General features: G+C 46.5%; 1 protein-coding gene across 1 annotated transcript in view; it reads right to left on the bottom strand.

Moving 5' to 3' along the window:
- Positions 1 to 10,446: 10,446 nt before the first annotated feature.
- The window catches only part of ZCCHC7 (zinc finger, CCHC domain containing 7), a 119,528-nt gene continuing 112,798 nt past the window's right edge, over positions 10,447 to 17,176 (bottom strand). Inside the window, exons 8-10 of the mRNA XM_009321273.1 lie at positions 16,983 to 17,078; positions 11,678 to 11,795; positions 10,447 to 11,217 (exon numbers count right to left, since the gene is read on the bottom strand). Coding sequence (XP_009319548.1) covers positions 10,772 to 11,217; positions 11,678 to 11,795; positions 16,983 to 17,078 — 660 coding nt within the window. The 3' untranslated portion in view covers positions 10,447 to 10,771. The remainder of the gene's footprint in view (positions 11,218 to 11,677; positions 11,796 to 16,982; positions 17,079 to 17,176) is intronic.

Genomic DNA, 17,176 nt, shown 5'->3' with positions numbered 1-17,176 from the left:
CTGCTTGGGGACTGGCTGGGCATCGGTCAGTGGGTGGCGAGTAATTGCATTGTGCATCACTTGCTTTGTATATTATTCTTATTATTATTTGGATTTTATTTTATTTCAATTATTAAACTGTTCTCATCTCAAGCCATGAGTTTTCTTACTTTTACTCTTCCCATTCTCTCCCCCATCCCACCGGGGGCGGGAGAGTGAGCGAGTGGCTGTGTGGTGCTCAGTTGCCAACTGAGGTTAAACCATGATACCAGTGGAGATCACCTGGGGACTTGTCCTGCCCTGAGTGAACGTGGGTGTGTGTCCGGTGAGAGGCCTTTGGGCTTTTGTTATGACACTGCAATGCTCTCCCTGTCTGTCTACCATGGGGAAAGCCAGCAGGGCCAGCTGGAGCCCACGGAAAGGCTCAGGGACTCCAGTTTTCTGAGGCCATCTGCACCAGTGGGGACAAGCCCTCTGTGGTGAGCAGACCCTGGGGCAGAGCCTGGTTCTTTGGCTTCCCCTTAAAAGGGAAATGCAGAATCACCTACCTTGTCAGCTTCCTGCTCCTGTTCCCTGTCCTGCTTCTCATGTACAGGCATATGAGTGGGCACAACCACCTGTGCAGGGAGGGCCAGCAGAGGAAAGCAGCAGCAGATGCTGGCTCAGACGCAGCATCAGCTGAATCCGGCTGGTGTCTGCATGTCTGCACCACTGTCCTGCCACCCACGGTCCAGGGGCTCTCTGTGGCTGTTCTGCCCTTGGTGTTTTCTCCTCTCCCTTTTTTTTTGCCTGAAAGGGTTTGGATTAGACAAGACCTTCCTGAATGTACACAACACCTCTGCCAGTGCACAAATACACGAGAGAATACTGAGTTTCCACAACAGTTTTTATATGATTTGACCAGACTGGTACAAGGTTAATTAAAAACCCCAATGTTTAAATGCAGTTTCATCAGAAGTGTAAAATGCTTCTGCAAGAGTCTCTGTCAGGACTTTTCAAAGATAGTGTACTTTACCTGGCAAAGCACAATTAGACACAGTCAAATATTGTCCTGGTTAAAGACTATTAATTTTCCTTACATTTGTCATGAATTAATTTTTTGTGGCTATATCAACAATGTTTCCTTTATAAATACAACTGGCTCCTTTACATTGAAAAATTAAATTTGCTTTGATAATGAACTGAGGTGCTAATAATCGTTTTGCAATGCAAAAAAGTACAATTACTGGCTGCCATGCCATGAAGTGCCACAGTCAGTTGTAACTGTGTGAAAGTCTGTATCGGTACGGGTGGACACAGTGAAGACAGTCGAGAGTTACTCAGGGTCACAGAGACAAAACCTGCACCGGCTGGAGAGCAGAGCAGTGCTGTGGCGCTGTGAGTGCTCAGCTGGTCCCTTCTGCCTCAAACAGTGCAGCTGGGCAGGGGCTGGCGGGGCTGTGGGTCTTTGCCAGGCGTCCTGTGAGCTGGACCTTGCTTTGCCACAGTCACCCACCCAGGTGGCTGCAGGGCTTTTTTGTGCCACGGATGCTGCAGGCTCACCTTGATTTCCACCTTTGCAGCAGTGCTCCCACATGCTGTTGCGGCGCCAGTGGCTTATCCCTGCCGGAATGCCGCTGTCCTGCTGCCACCACCATGGCACAGCTGCCCCACTCTGCTCCTGTGGTGTCTGGCTCTCTCACCATCGCCTGGGAGCATGGCCAACAGCTGGGCAGCTGTTTGTGCTGCTGGGCACTGTCAGCAGGCGCTGCACAGCTGCTGGTGTGAATTCCTGTTTCGCAAAAGGCTTAGAAAAACTGTGTCAGGGTGATGGGGCTTTCTTTCCTTCTCCAGGATGCCCTCATCCATGCCAGTGGCAAAGAGCAGAAGGGGCAGGCAGCCACCAGCTTGTGCCTCTTTGCCTCAAACTTCTGCTCATACTGAGGATGGAAGCAGGACTGGAAGCAATAGCTCTTCAGACCCCTGCGCTCCTCTGAGATACTTCTACCTCTCAGGGCACACACAGGTTGGGCATTAGTCTAAACTCCTTTGGCTTTCTCTCACAGGTGTAGAAGACAGAAAAGCAGAGGACTTTAGGTACCAAATCAGTGCACTAAAGATTATGATGATGGGTACAATCTATGCACAACATCCGCTTTATGTAGTGCTTCCTACCTTTAGCTGAGGCAGTTTTGCTAATATATTTTAAAAGTTAAAAAAAGCTCAGAATGTGTGAGTGTGTGTAACTTTAAAAATATATTATTTTATAGCTTGGTGTTGACTTTGTTCTTTTGTTGAAAGTAAATCATTAAAGAAAAAATTATAAGACAAAATGAAAAACCATGGTGCATAGAAAATCCACCAGGAGTTCAATAGAAACCTCTTAACGCACAAGCTAAGAGGAGGAGGACAAGGAGGATAAACCTTTGCTTGGTCTGCTTCAGCGTGTGCTGAATTTCCCATACAGCAGGGTTCTTAGAGCTTATGTTCTGCCTAAGCCCTAAAGAACAGGATAAAAATGAATTTTTGCAGGACCTAGTAATTAGGAAGTCATAATGCTGGAGACAGGCTTTCATGGTGATGTTAGTCCTCCTGCTCCAGCATTGCTTTAGGAAGTGCACCCATTGATGTTTCAGCAGCAGCAATCCACAGAGTGCCTCATCCATGTGGGAAGCTTCCCTCACTCATGCTTCGTTAGGCTGATGTGTTTTTTGCCTTGTTTAATTATTCTTGCAGAGCAAGAGATTCCCTCCTGGAGAACACCTGAGAAGGCTTGTGCCACAACACTCAGAAAGGGGACAGGGTTTAATCATTTTCCAAACTGATGCACACACTGTGAGCTGAATTCAACCCCATTTCCACCAGAAGTCTTTTTGTGGATGCTGGATTATGCCCTTTACACCCCTGCTAGTGAGTGGGTGGTAGGGGTATTTGTGAGAGCGCCTGCGAGGAGTGGGTGAGGAAGAAGAAATCCCTTCACACAAAAAGCAACCCAGCTCTGGGAAAGGGTTGGTCACTCGCTGACAGAAGAATGCAGTCCTGTCTAAAAGGTGCTTGTGAAACAGGGCAGTGTGAGAGCGCCCTTCCTTGCTGATCTGGCCCATGAAAGCCTGACACGTTGAGGTGTACCCATCCACCGATTCACGCAAACTGAACCTTGGATTGGCTTTTGCACTGGTTTGCTCACAGGGCAAAAACTCAGCACTCTTGGAAGAGCCATTCAGTGACATGTGGGTGGAACAAGATCTGTTGGTAAGAGTGAGACCGTCCCGAGGCTTGCGGGTCTGCAAAGTCACCATGGACAGCACCTGACTTGTCAGGGCTGGGTCTGGTCGGGAGCTGCTGGGGGAACAAAATGACAGGAGATGAAGACGGTTAATTTTGTCCTGCTCTTTGCGGGCACCACAGCTGCAATTACACTCACTGCTTGCTGGGATCAGCTCCACAGCTCGTCTGGGGGATCCTGACCCCGACTCTGCTGCCTCTGGGTAAGGAGCAGGGATCCATGCTCTCGTGGGACAAACCCCCCACAGCAAATCCACTTGCTGCCCCATAGCAACAAAACAGTCCCAAAACAGGGTGGCTTCCACCCCTTCTGCTGTGCTGTGGCAGGAAATAACCACAGCTGCCTCCCTGCATGGACTTGGCCTCCGGCTGCTCCTACAGCACAGACCAGCATCCTCGACACTTCCGCCAGCTCCCAGGTGGGTGCCGTGGCCGGGTATGTGCCCTCCTGCAGCCCAGCTCGGCAGTGCAAGGCCACCACACTAGTCCTGCCCATCTGCCTGCCACGGCTCCTTCCCTGCCATTGCCTCTGCCAGGATGAACAACATCTAACTGCGGCGGCGAACACAGGTGCTGGGGCCTGAGCCTGTGCTTCCACACTTGCAATACGTGGTGCAGGAGTACGTGAGCCTCCCGCTGTGGGTGGAGACTGCTCAGGCTACCGGTGGCCACGGGGAGACACGAGGTCCTGCGTATCTGGCAGAGACCAGAGGTGGTACTCCTCTTCACAATTGAGACCAGGGCTGCTGCCTTAAAACAAAATTAATTGTTCGTCAGACAAATCGGCCTTAGGATTTCCAGGGTGGGGAGGTAATGGTGTCAACTGAGCTGCAGTTAAGGAAGAATGCCAAAGCCAGCGAGCTCCATTGCAAAGCACAGCCAATCAAATCCCAGTCATGCTCTGCAAATGACTCACAGCAAGAGACTACTTCTTGGCAAAGATCAAGGGCTGAAAGCTCCATGTGCTCTGCCAAGCCGGGAGTGTAGCTGCAGCTCCTTGTCCAAGAGGGAAGAAGGATGGTTTTAGGGGTGATGGGGACCACATCTGCACTCAGGTCCTGGCTATGCAGCATGTCTTAGGCATATGTGTCCAGGCCTTGGCTCCACACCAACAAAATGGGGCAATAATCACTCCCTCCTCAGTCCACCAGCCTGTATGTCCTCAGCACCAAGACACCCCACTCCACCTGCTTCCACTGCACCCTCTGCCTGGGCAGGACTGGGACACAGCTCCATACTGTGGTGCCCTGATACCATGGGGAGCTCAGGAACCAACATTTTGCTGCAGGGACCCCCTGGGGCAAACATCTTCACTGGCTTGCTCACGAACTGGGGTGTCAGCCTGGAGAGCTGTGATGTCCAAGACAGACTACCTAGCGCTGCTGCTGGAGGAACAGTGCCAGCCTGGAGGAGGTAGCACACCCTGGTCAGACCTGCATTGGACTCCGCACCTCAGTAGCAGCGTTGTCTGATGGGGGAAGCCCCAAATTTTGGCCCTGCCACTAGCAGGATGCTGCTCATGCCTGGTGCTTCCCTGATGATCTGTCTGGAGACCCGCATGGCATTGGTGACGTGGGAGCAGATCACCTTTCTGCTGTGGGCTTCAGAGCTCTCCTTCGGGGCTGTGCGCAGGGGCTCCAGGCTGGGATGCAGCCGCAGTACCCCAGGCATCACTGGCTGCGTGGGGGTGTGTGGGGTGGCACTCAGCATCTGAAATGCTGGTCACTGCTCCCAGAAGTGCAGTACAGTGTGGCTGTGTAGCTCAGACACGCTTGGTTAAATGACTTTCCCAGCAGCTTCTTCAGTAGCTTGGGGGGGGGGGGGGGGGGGGGGGGAAAAATTAACGGCATGGGGGGGGGGGGGGGGGGGGGGGAGAGATAGAGATATTGATATTTTTAGGCAGACTTTAGGGAAAAGAAAGCTTCAAGGAGGAGCCAGCCCTCTGTTTCACTTTGTTACAAAGACACGTTTAATTCCTTTCCAGTGCACGCTGGTATGCTGCGGAGATGTACACCTCAAATCACAGCATTCCTTCCTTCCTCAACCTTGCTGTGTAGTGGCTGCAACAAATGATAGACCAAATACTCTCTTCTCCCCTCTTCACTCCTGGGACAACTGCCCCCATTATCCAACAAGACTCTGACCTCTTGATCTATCCATCTTGTCTCCTCCACAAAATCTGGGCTGAGCTACGGCCCTTTATTTATTCACGCAATGTAGGTTTCCTCATGCTGCTTCACCAGTGCACATCAACTGTGACCTTGAGACACTATCCTCTCCTGGGATAAGCATGTTTTTCAGTCCCAGGCATCTCTGGAGTAAAGACTGACAGTTCTTTAAAAGAGGGGGAAAAAAACAGGTGGGAGGAATGACAGGCTGAAGTACATTTTGGTTTAATAGGATAAAATGGAGCTTGATGAAAGTAACTCAGTCTGCAAGTCACCTGGTCCAGAAAAGGATTTTAATGCAGTGCTTTCCTTTAACTAGTACCTAATGTGGTGGTATTTTTGCTGGTAGAAAATGCATCAACCCTTTTTGCTGTTTTCCTTATCCTGTCCTTCTCATCTAAAGCGAAAACTTCTTCAACTGTATTATTTTTGCACTAAAAGTTCTGTAAAATTCATCAGCTGCTAGACAGAAGCCTTACTGGTAGTGCTGGGAGGCAATGATTACCAGTAACAGCCTGCTGGTGCCGGACGCAACCTGTTCTGTTTCAAGTGGCCCAAGAGAGACCCGTGAGTGGAGCCCACTGCATGGGCACACAGACCAGACACTTGGTTTCGCTTCTCCAGCAGGTAAGCAGAGATTTCCTGACCGGTCCATGGGGAGTTTAATGATTTTGGGGGAAACAGTTCACTGACTGGGTGTATACCGTGGGACTCCATCTCTGGGGCTGGAAACGTGTCTGCAAATGAGGGTCCTGCTACAGCCCTGCTGGCTGGCAAGAGACAAATCCTTCTTGTCTTGCTGCACCTTGCTGCTCCCAGGTGCAAGAAGGCTCCAGCACCCGGTCTGAGGAAAGGTTTTGAAGCTGGAGTGGAGTATGCTGGTTGTGAGATGTGAGGCACCGAGTTTCAGGCACCTGAGCACTACCCCGGGCTGGTGAGCAGTTGCTGAAGACAGGGCAGTCCCATGCAGCTGGTGGGATGTAAGAGTCTTGGTTCTCCTGCTCTCCATTCCAGCACTGCCTGGTCACAGGCATGCTTGCCCTTACTCTGCCCAACGGCAGCTCAGGGCACTGCTGCTTACGCAGAAGGGAGGAAAGGACCAGTCTGCTGAGACCACTGAAGAAAAGGACCTCAGCAGTCTACCCACTCATTGGCTCGCTCAATCATCTCTGTCACCTCTGGCAGATGTTTGTTCAACTCTTCCCTGAAACCCACCAGCAAGACTGCATGCCCTTCTCAGACAACCTGCTGTGGTCCCGTCACCTTTACCGTTTTAAGGTCTTTTTTCTTGGTGTCTCAGCTACACCTTTCTTGCTGTTCTTTAAGCGTGTGCTTTGTTGTCCTACTCACCCCCATATTAAGAAGAGCCATTTTCCTTTGCACCTTATTTACCCAGCTGCTTTTCTCTAGAAAAAAACAGCCTCATTCACATCAGTCTTTCCTTGCTAGCTGCATTATCTGGACCCTTGGATTCTTCTCCGAATTCTCTGGTGGGCCCCCTAGAGCAGATTCGCTCTGTCTTGCTGTGCAAAGCCTGACATAAGTTAGTATTTGAGGTGATGTCTTAACCTGCCATGACCTAAGTGGACTTGTGGTTAATGCTCCCGTTTGTATATGTTCTGCAGTATCGTTTCTTTTATCACAGCTTTGCTGTCTCATGTTCAGCTTGGGAGCTGCACTGCAACACTGCTCCTCAGTCAGTCAGATCCTGGCCTTCACCTGCAAGGTTGCTAGAAGAAGTTCCTTCATCCAGCTCCCATCTGCTTCCAAATGTTGCTGGTTTATCTTTTTCTCTTTCCTTGGTCCCAAATACCCCCCTTTCTCTGTGCTTTTACTGTCTTGCAACCACAAGCAACAGAAATCTATCAGAGCAAAAGCCAGGTTAGATATCTGCAGGATTGGGAAGCTGCTCAGTACTCAGAGGGAAAGCCAGAGAGGTTTCCACCACAAACGTGTCATCTGATGCTTGCAACAGTCACTGCCAGTGACAGGCAGAAGCCACAATCTACAGCCAGGCTTCTGTGGGTTTCACCAAGCACTTGTGTAAGTTACACACCTTGCCTAGACTTTCCACCATTAGCTTCCCAAGACAAGGCAGGGTTTTGCTCACCAGCACATAACTGGTTTTGAAAAATTCCATAGAAGAGTTCAAGGTGAAATATTGTTGGCTGAAAGCCAGCGAGCATCAGAGAAACAACTTGGGACTCCTGGCTGGCTTAACTCCTGCCACAGTGGCCAGGCACCTTATCTTCAGAGGAGGAGTTAGGAAAAACTGACTCGCTCCACATCTGACCACCATTTGGCATTGCACACAGGCGATGTAAAGATATCTGCACCTCTTATGCACAGGGGCTACGCCGCTGCCCCTGAGCTGGTGTATCAGCCTTCCTACAGCAGCCTCACTGGCACGGCAATACTGATAGACTTTCTTGTGTTGAGCTATTTCAACATGTATCATCTTCCCGCTACCAATGTCGCCTCTCACATGGGCTAGGCTGTTAAATAACGCATCATCACATAAAGCCATTGCATAATGCCTGGAGGAGGAGTAAATTGCACTTTGTATCTCCTTGCAGGTTCCTTTGAAAATGGAGAAGAGAATGGTGGAACGAGGACAGTCAGAGGTAGAGACTCAGAGGAGGTCCCCATGGGCATCCTCTCCAGAGCATGCTACCCCGGTAGCCATCAGAATAATGCTCTTCCGCCCTTCACATCTAAGAGCGTCTGTTTTATTTCTTTTACAGCACACCACACGGCACCCATAAAACACCTCACAAACAGACTGACGGCTCAGAGCGATCTCTCGTTAGCTGCTATTGCAGTTCAGTTTTCGCTTTGGCCTCTTGGACATTGTTTAAAACACAGCTGCTTCAGTTTTGGGGGAGTGAAGCAGCAAACTACCTGCTCATGATGTTCTTCAGTAAATGAGAGGCATGGAGGATCTGAAAACTCTCCAGCGCATGGACCAGTTCTTACTGCACTATTGTACAGTGAAGAGAATGGTGGCGCCACAATTTCACCGAGTCACTTTTACCTTAAAAAAACCCCCCAAACTTACTGAATATTAGCTTGAAAAATGGTGGAGAAAACAGTTCTGGGAGGTAAGATTCCCTAAAATCTGCCTAACCACAGGTTAGGAGTGTTGTCCTTTCCCTATTTTTGTACTTACGTGCTTTCTAGTTATCCCTGGAGGTAGAACAGCCACTAGGATGCAATCCTCTGAGAGTAGTCACCCGTTATTAGAGCAGAGATTTTCCATCCCTGCATGGTGTCCACGTACAGCAGGTACAGGCTTATTATGTATCCCCGGGCAGTGCTGACTCCTGACGCCTGAGCCATCCATCTCTTGCAGGCAGAGAATCTGGTCCCTTTGGGAATCCCCTTCATTGTGACACTTCTGTCCAAGGAAGTGTTAGGGGACACGAGCGCAAGAATGCAGTCTCCTAAACTCTCGGTGGCTCTTTGAAGAAGGGTGCAGCTCCTGGAGATTTACTGAACTTGTGACAACTTAGCTGGCCACATGACCAAACCAATGCATCAGAAAAGTTGATCTCGGTACTTAATCTAAACAACCCTCCTTCCCTATCTACCAGTTGACATGCTGGTTCAGCTAAAGGCTACTGGAGACTTTTGGTCAAATATAACCAGATATTGATAAACAAAAAGGGATGTAAAACACAGCACACAAGAAAAGATGAGTTTCAATGTTAGGGGCAAGACTTTTCAGGAGCTGAATTAATTTTTTTTTTTTTAATTAGGGCTAAAAGTGATTTACTTTTTCAATATTATCAGGAACTTTTCAATCAAGTAATCAATGAAGTTAAGCAAAAATGAATTTCAGTTGCCACAAGGATGCACTTAAGCAAAACTGGGCATTAGGTTCTAAAGTATTATGTAGGTGTAGCTCTACTCCAAACACCTCTGAGATGAGGTGATACGGTCAGTAAAATACCAGTGTTCTCACTGGTGACCTTGCCAAAGAAAATGCTGATGAATTCAGGGAGCACCAGCATGGAATACTACTGGCAGAATGATAATCCTGAATTTTTTCTAGTGTACCCATTTCCTCTCCTCCGATATCCTTGCATTAGCACAGGTTACAAATACTTTTTAATTTCAAAACACAACCATAGCCAAAGGCCCCTTTCTTAGTAAGAATTAAGAGAGGACATGTACTATCAATTGCTTAGCAAAAGGAATGGTATAGTATAGAGTAGGTCATGAATCAGTAGAGTATAGATAATTTCCTTTTCAAAACAGGAAGTGATGCAGAAGTGATGCAGTTTCAGCTCAGAAAAGAGCTTTTAAATTATGTTAATTATTTAATTAAAGAGTTTTTAATTATGCTTGGTAATGCAAGAAAATATAGAACAAACCTACATTTTTTTTTTTATATCCCTCATGTAAAGTTTTATTTGGGTTATTCCTTTGATGAAGCATTTATTCTTACAAAGCTTTTAACAACACACTTCTTTAATTCCAGTGTACAAAAATAACTGTCTTTAAAAAAATTACTAAATTTTAGCACAGTATGTCTGGAATCAAATACATTTTTCATACTCTGCTATCTTTTCTCCAGAAACAACTTCCACATCAAGGGGAACATGGACATATTTAATTCCAGATGTAAACTCTGTTCCATTTCTCAGCTGCTTTCTCCTGCCGTGCTGACTAGTTGGCAAAGACAGAGAATGGGCTCGCACAGGGCTCGCCTGTGCTCAGCACCGAAAGCCGTGGCACTGAGGGTGATGGATCCACACCACCACATTAGAGCGCAAGGGGAGAGACTGTCACATCCCAAAGTGCACGGCAACGGCTTCACAGCATCTTCCAGGAGGGACAGAAGTGAAAAGCTGCACTGTGGAGAGGATTGAGTGGCTGCGGAGAACGTGCTGTACATCCATGTCCCTGGCCTCCAGCCTGACTCCTCCAAATATGAGAGTCTCTCCAGCGTCAGTTCCAAAGGCATTGTGCTCCCTAGCTGCAGATCCTGCTCTGACAGGCAGAGCAACATCTCACCAGTGAAGAAACAAAACCTACCAAACCCAGCATGGCTCCCTCCCCTCCCCACTCCCCCTGCAAAGCAAAGAAAATAAACTTACAGCCTATTCTGGGACTGCTGAAAAGTACAGCCATTCCAGGCACAAGTACACTGAGTCCTGCCCGTCAAGTGGACAGTTCACGACAGACAGCACTCCCTTTCAGGAACAGAGATGGATATTAGATGTGTGACTGGTGCCTGGGCATGCCCGCCCGGGTTCAAGGACGGACTCAAGTTCAGTGTGCTAAGAGAGGGACAAAAATAAACAGAAGGCAGAGCCGGAGCCAGTAAATGCCGGTGCCACCTATCTACTTCCTCATCACCAGGATTTCTGTTTGGACTTCTTCCTCCTCTGTTTTATGAGGAATAAATTCTCATTGATATCAGTACTAGCGCCTTTCTGCTTTTTCCATTTCTTCTTCCTTTTAGCACCTTCCAGAGGCTCCTGCACATATGCAGTCTTGCTGCCTGAGAATGCCTGGAAAATGGACTTGTGATGGATTTTGCTGCCCTTGCATGCCTGCCTTTTACACCCTCTAGGTAAGTCTTCCTCCATCTTGTGGCCAATTTCAACATCACTTCTGTGTTTCTCTTTGGGTTTCTCTGCCCGGGACATCTTCATCTTTTTGTGACACTCGCCATCTTTGTTATGTTTCCCGTGTTCTTTCCAAGGCTTGCTCTTTTTCTTATGGCTGTGGCCCCCATGTTTTTCTTCCTGCCACGGTGTCTCTGACTGTTCTGGCAGAAGGCCGGCTTCCTGTAGTTCTGTAAAACAGAGCAGTTTATTTCAGTATCTATTCAGAAAACCTAAAACCTAGTGCCCAAGCCATCACAGCTTTCCTTATGTATGAAGTTAGTTAGGAAAAAAACTCTCTCTGATAGATATTTCTTAGGTTTTTTTTTTTCTGTCAACAGACTAGAATCTTAACAAATTACAGTTTAATCCTTTTCCTGCTAGTTTATAGCATTTTTAATGTCAGTGAATTTTTTAGAATTAAAACATCTGACAACACCCACCTAGTGGCTTCGACACAATAAATTTCCATGATAGACACAGATGAGTAAAGTCACAAATCTTTTACTACTGTTAGACTATCTGTTCAAATCCCTATAGCTTTTCCCAACACATGAAAATAATCCCACTATATTTCTAAAAGCAGCAAGCACAGAACAAAATATTTCAAAGAACTGAAAGGCAGGAGGGATCTCCCAAAATATACTGTACCTGCAACCTTTCTTTTTAATCTGTTTGCTCTTCTCTTGATATCGTATTCATCATCATAGTAGTAGATAAATGGAGAAGTAGGGAGCATGCCCCCATGCATCCGCTTTTCTGAGCACTCCTGCAAAACACATTTCAAGTCACTAGATGTTGCCGAGTTGCAATTCTCCTGGAAGGGAAATGGGTCAGATTCTGCAGGTGCTGGCCTGTACTTGTGGAGGATGTGGCCAGCAATTCTTTAGACACTGATAAGTTTATTACCATCCAATAATCCTTGTGCACACAGAAAAACATGCATTAGATGAGCCAAGCTGCAGTCCTCTTGCAGCAAATGGAAGGAATCCCATGTCTTCCTGCAATTACCACACACCTGTAGCACTGATACAAGCAGAGGACTAGAAGCAGGTGAGCACTAGGTAAATATGAGGCAAACTGCAAACAGCTGTTGGATCTGGGGAACAGGGCTGTCCTGCCTGCAGCTGGGCCAAGTCCCCCCACACCTGCTTTCGCTGCTTCTCACTGCTCCCTCTGGCCTCCCAGCACAACCACATGCCCGGTCTCCTCGAAAGACAAATACTTCTAATTGCAGGTGAGGTCTTTTAACCTGGATCATTTGGGGTGAAAGTATGTGCAGAAATGTGGCAGACTCAAAGGGTGGGGTGAGGTGGGCTGAGGGAAGGAGTGGGCAGTGATGAGGAGTCAGGGGCAGCATCCTCCCCACACAGCCCATCTGCAGCCACAATGGTGTGTCTGATTGTATGCAGTTTTCTCACAGATACAAAACAAAAGCAAATCCTGAAGGAGACTGATGTGCTAGCTCATCAGATTGCAGGGAAGAGGAAGAGAGCCCCAAACAGTTGGCTGAGGTGAGGAGAGGGCTGGCTCTTGCATCACATGCATGTCAGCCTATTTCCTAAACACTTGATTCAGGAATGTGAATTTTTTCACTGCTGTACACAAAGTTTTAGCAATGTCTTGCGAGCCAGGCTAACTGGGATGCTTCCTATGATTCTATCTTTTCTTTCAGGGTACTATGTGATATTAACCGATGCTGTCTTCTACTCGTAAATTTCTTGTTAACTGTTGTGCTTTGCAACATCATCTTTCTAATTCTTGGACACTGCCCAAATCTAATGAGCTCTGGGCCTTGCTGTTGTCAAGAAACTGTCAGAAGCTTTTGGCCCCCCGATGTCTCCACAACAAGTGAAGCAGCTTTCCTTCTTGTGTTTCCTATTTCTACCACTCAGTGCCACCTCTAGCACCCCCTTTCCCTGTGTGTCCTCCTACCCTATCTTTTTTAAAGGCAGAGTACATCAAAGATGCATTTCAGATGTATTTCATATTTCTCAGCTTGTATTTGGTCTTTGCTTGGCTGAAATTAAATGAAGAATCAGGTTATTTTCTGTGGTGTCCTCCAAAAGGATACCGTTAGGTTGTGTGACAACTGGCTTGTCTCCACATACGTGGAGGAGTGCAGACGAGCAATGGCAGCTTGTAGCTGGAGCCTCCCCAAGTCTGAGGGCTCAGCCTTACCCCACTGTGAAATCAAGCTGAAAGGGACCTAGGAGGGGGCATGTGAGTCCATCCATTGCCTGAGACCGTTCTCAGTAGCTATTCATCTGAGATAGGCGTATCCTGGCAGATGGACCAGATTTCACACTTGAACACCTTAAACAGCGAGCTATTGCCCTACAAAGAAACCTCCTCTCTCACCCTTCCTGGGTCCTCCATCTACCTCCCTCAGATTTAAGAGGAGAGAAAAGCATAACAGAGAAACGACACTTCAGATACCTGTGTTTCACGAGTGAAACCTAAGAGTGGCCTTTAGGCAGGGCAAAAAGCTGCCTGCCTATCTGGAATAAATGAAAGAAAATATTATCCCTAAACATTGCCGAAGAAACTACTGAAAACAAAATAGATTGGCTTTACACAGGAGCATGCAAAGACACATTGATCTTTCTGTGATACCTGTGAAATGTACTGCTTGACATCCCGCATCAAATCTAGGGCTTGCTCTGCAGGCATGTGGCCCGTTCATTATTTTTCTTTTGTTAATATGCTGACAGAGAAGCCTTAGTGAATGAAATGCACATGCCACCCAAATCGCTGCTCCTCTTTTCCTCTTTATCTCCACTACATTGATAAATCAGGTCAGCAATGTCCAACATGCACTTGGCTATATCCATTCCTCTCAAGTAAGCTGCCACTGCTGCCATACACTGTGTACTACTAAATACTCTTGGGACAGTCGTCAGCGCTGGAGGTATCGTACAGAGGATGGAAAGCAGAGCCTGCTACCAACCTGCAGGAGGAATTTTCTGTGTGATTGGCATACTGGGATATGAATGCAAGGCACATCTGCAGATACCCTACAGTTCCTTATCCCTGCTGCCTTTAGAACTTGCTGCAGCCTGAATAATGCAGTGGGCTGTCCCTCATTAACTTGCCCTCCCTCTTAACTTTCCTACGGGAATGCTGCTTAAAATGAGCACATCTTTGTTATGGACCCTAAGAGACAATGTTTTGGATGTGTGGACTGCTATGAAATGAACTATGATGTGAAGTCTACTAAAGAAAATAAGATTTCTTGTCCTTATTAAATCCTTAGTTTACATAAAAATACGACTGTCTTAATAAACAATACAGCAAATTCAGGAAACATAACTGCCAGGTGTTGGAACCTCTGACAGTTTATGTCTTAACTATTTCCATTTCTACAAACAAGAAGTGACCGGCAATGACGTCCTTACTGGAACTGCACAGTTCACTCTGGGATTTAGCAAGTTTTTTGCTCTTGCCTGTTTTTGGGAAAGGTCTCCCTAGACCTCTAGCAAAGAAAAGGAATTTCAGGTGTTCCTAAAGTACATCAAATGGTAACATGAAAGGAAACGGACTGCAGTGGGAAGCACTGATTGTGGTGCATCTATACAAAACCAACCCCAGCCTTTTCTTCTTGGTCAGTTTGTTATTCCTCTGCTTTAACCGCTCAAAAAAAGGCAATAGAGCAGGGTTCCTGAGGTACAGAAATGGGAAAAATGTTAAGAGATGCTTGTCATCACAAGTGATTTTTACCCGCTTAAAAATACTTACATTTAAAAAAACCCCATCAATAAACCCCCCTCTTTTTCCTCCCCTTAAATTATAGGCAGATCTTTGAAGCTGTAACAGAGCTGCTCATCGCATGAACTTAGGCACTGATTATGACCTCAGTTTTCTTAGCCAGTGAGAGCTGAAAACCTCAGATGCATTGCCTGTCCAACTGGGTCGCTGTAAAGATGCACATGCAGGCCACGGGTCCAATTTCCTCTGCCATTCTTGGATAGAAGTTTTAGTGATTTGAGGACAAATACTCAGTTATCATTACATAATCCTATGTGTGTCCTGGATGTTTTCTGTATGCATATAGAAAGATCTGGTGAGTATTTCTGCCCTTCTGTGTTGTTTTTGACTTCTCCATTTTCATTCAGTCATTGCTCAGGCTATTTCTGCTTGTTGTATGCTAGTAAAAACACTATCTTACCTTCTTTAACTTTGATAGCCATAAAGTGTTGTCCTTGAGTCACTTTACTCCCTTACTGATTTTATACAGTTTATACCATTTTCTATCCAAGTAATTACTATCAGCTTCTCCCACATATTTAGTAATTATTTTTACAGCAGCCTTATTTGTATCCGTGTATGGCTGCCTCCCTCGAATGCCATTTTTTGACGGTTTAGTAAAAGGTTCCTTATCCATTGCCAGCAATCAGTCTCACTTCTTCAATCCTGTCACTTCAGTTTTTATTGTATATGCTCATTTTAGTGTCTATATTAGTGTCAGGGGCTTTATTCTGGTTTTGTTTAGCAGGACCAGTTTCAATGCTGCTTTCATAGGTTTTATTAGCTCTAGTCCCAAACAGCAGGGAGAACAAGCTAGTTCACATGACTGTATCGCTGAGGTCTCACACCGCTGCCGCATATGTAGCTGTGTCTCGAGCAGATGTCTTGCAGGTGAAGCCAAGGATTTGGACTGCTGTACCACAGCCAAGGCAGTGCCTGTACTCCTGCCGTGCCAGGGGTGACACCAGGCTGCTGGCACACACTCGTCTCTTACTGTGCTTGGATTGCAGCAGCTGCTTATTTCCTGCGCCTTCCAACCTGCCTGTGCAGGCAGCAGCGTGTCCTGGACGTACGCGATGGCCTCAACACACCACTCGAAGAGAAAAATCTTCACTTGTCTCCAAAGACAACTTGGCATTAAAAATCTTCCGTTTATCTTTCAACTCTGCCATGAGAAGATCCCAGCAAACCTGCCCTACCTGTCCCACTATTCCCCACAGGGATTAACTATTTAGCTGAAAACAGCAGCAAGCTTTTAATGGTACATCTTCAGTAGCTGTAGGAGTCAACACACAGAGCACACAGGAGAGAAGGAAGGAATTTGCTGGGAATTTGCTCTCTCTAAGCTGTAGGAAACAATAAACTTAACTCATCCAATGCGCGAGTATCATTCATTTTCTAGAATACTTGTGGCTTCTGGACTTATTCCATAAAAGAAAAGAACTAACATTTGTTTGGTGTTGATGTTTGCAGGTAGACAGGGGGCTGAAAAAGGTGATAAACAATCAGCAAGCCATCTGCTGATGCTAGAAGATGTAGCACACTTCCAGTTTTTACTGAAGCCACTTAAGGATCATGATGTCCTCCTTCACCAGGCTGTGTACCTTACAGAAGGATGATGTCAAACTTAATTCAGATGTTGAATTAAACTAAGAAACTACAAATAAGGATCATCAAAAGCAGGCAGAAATGGAAAATCCCTAAAACGGACATTCAAATTGTTGGGCTGATTGTGGTGAAAACCTTACATCATGTTGAACATGGTAGTAAGGCACTAATGTTTCATCCCATGAGCACAGGAAAAGAAAGAAAAGAAAATAAAGAAAAGAAAGAAAAGAAAGAAAGAAAAGCAAGCAAGCAAGCAAGCAAACTCTGTTCAGCAACTGTCTGTTTTCCAATGAACGTTCGCTCTCTCAGGCAGTCTCATTTTGACTTAAGATTTAAAAAACAAATCAATAAACCTGCCAAGGAGAGATAGTAACATTTCTTTTCCTCCGTATCTCTAAATTAGATGGGTAAGATCACTTTATACATTGGCTTCCACTGATTGCAGCAGTGCTGCGAAATCACAAACATTTCATTAGAGCGGCCCTTCGTATAGCATTAGTTTGACTCTTCCAGCTCTTTTCTCCAACCACACACCATGGCAGAGATGAATTTCTATCCCAAGGATATACTCAACACTGAGGCAGAGACTGCTGAGACTTACATATCCAAAATGTCCTTTCCGGGAACAGTTGTAGCAGTACACTAAAGCAGAGCGCTCAGAGTGAGAACCGGCCGCCTTGATTGGTCCTGGCTTTGTCTGAAAGATGGAAATAGGCAAGAATTAGATCTGCCAGTATTCTGAATGCTGAATTAAAAATAAATTCAGATTACATAAATTTTATTATGCTTAAATTA

Source organism: Pygoscelis adeliae, unplaced genomic scaffold, assembly GCF_000699105.1.
Source record: "Pygoscelis adeliae isolate BGI_AS28 unplaced genomic scaffold, ASM69910v1 Scaffold433, whole genome shotgun sequence".
Lineage (NCBI taxonomy): Eukaryota > Metazoa > Chordata > Aves > Sphenisciformes > Spheniscidae > Pygoscelis > Pygoscelis adeliae.
The sequence above is the reverse complement of the archived record's forward strand: the minus strand, read 5'-3'. Positions and strand labels throughout refer to the sequence as shown.